The 1402-nt window shown below is 39.9% G+C and overlaps 1 protein-coding gene across 3 annotated transcripts in view; it reads left to right on the top strand.

Moving 5' to 3' along the window:
* LOC107702459 (vesicle transport through interaction with t-SNAREs homolog 1A-like) overlaps positions 1-1402 on the top strand; it is a 136852-nt gene that overhangs the window by 86689 nt on the left and 48761 nt on the right. For all 3 annotated transcript variants that reach the window (XM_016504786.1, XM_016504788.1, XM_016504789.1), the window contains one exon: positions 337-407. In XM_016504786.1, coding sequence (XP_016360272.1) covers positions 337-407 — 71 coding nt within the window. The remainder of the gene's footprint in view (positions 1-336; positions 408-1402) is intronic.

Genomic DNA, 1402 nt, shown 5'->3' with positions numbered 1-1402 from the left:
TCAGGATTTTCTGATAGAGTGCAGAATTCATGGTTCCGTCAATTATGGCAAGTTGTCCAGGTCCTGAAGCTGCAAAGCAGCCCCAGACCATCACACTACCACCACCATGCTTGACTGTTGGTATGATGTTCTTTTTATGAAATGCTGTGCCAGTTTTTACGCCAGATGTAACGGGATGCACACCTTCCAAAAAGTTCAACTTTTGTTGAGTCCACAGTCCACAGAATATTTGCCCAAACTTCTTGGGGATAATCAAGATATTTTTTTGGCAAATGTGAGACGAGTAAATACAAGCACACCTTAACATGGCCTGTTTCTCCTTTTATCCTCTTACAGAGCAAGTGGGACAGGAGATCCTCACCAACCTGCACAGTGACCGTGAGAAGATCCAGAGATCCCGCGATCGGGTGAGTTTACACCCATGAACACACTCCTTAGACGGTCCTCAGGAGTCAATACTCATCCAGAACAAACACACGTATGCTTTTCTCATTAAGCAAGTACACAGGCTTACGAATACTTGACTTGATCGGATCTTGGCTCTTTGGGATGGCACAAAGTGTCCTAGATCAGACACTTGACAAGAGAACCGGAGCGCACTCAAGTGCGGGCAGTTAACACCAGCTCGCACCTCTCACGCATTAGCATAGCGGGCCTGCTGGAGTGATTGATTGAATGGACAGAACACAGAATGTTTGACACAGAGCACAGCACCAATAAGAAGCCTTTGTAGTTGTCCCGTCTCATGCGGTGAGATCACGCATGATGCAAGACTGTCTAAACGGGCATAGCTGGACAACAAAAACACCTCCGGACAGAACAAGTGTTTGTTCTCTGTTCTTCCGGCTGCTATAACTCTGCAAGTATTTCCGCTACATGTGTGACTGTGCTGGACGGATGTCACGAAAGGGATTGTAGATTACAGACTGGTGTAGACTAAATTCCACAAGATACTTTTCATGAAATATATATTTACAGTGGACTCAAAAATATATTTAGACACTTAAACCGCATTTAAGAATGTATCTATTTAGAATGAATGTATTAAGAAAGTTACATTTTCTAAATACACTTTTCTGTGCTGTTTTTTATAGCTATTTTTAGCTTTTTTATTTATAACCTAACCTAACTGTTATAACTCATTTATAACAGCCTTCTTTTTGTGGCTTTTTTTCCTTATGGTCTTCTGCTTGTGCAGTTTTATTAATACAGTACATGCCATTTTGATATTTTGCTTCTTATTCAATGGCATTCATGTATTTTTAGGTGTAACTTGAGTGTCCTTTTTTGTGTCCATTATATAATATATGTAGAACATTTATAAATGAAATATATCTGTAATTTCTCGATTTAATTGTTTTCTGAATCTGAATCAATTCTCTTCGACCTCAGAAAAAGAAAA

Source organism: Sinocyclocheilus anshuiensis, unplaced genomic scaffold (genome assembly GCF_001515605.1).
Source record: "Sinocyclocheilus anshuiensis isolate Anshui unplaced genomic scaffold, SAMN03320099.WGS_v1.1 scaffold190, whole genome shotgun sequence".
Taxonomy (NCBI): domain Eukaryota; kingdom Metazoa; phylum Chordata; class Actinopteri; order Cypriniformes; family Cyprinidae; genus Sinocyclocheilus; species Sinocyclocheilus anshuiensis.
Note: the sequence above shows the minus strand (reverse complement) of the source record. Positions and strands in the feature narration are given on the sequence as shown.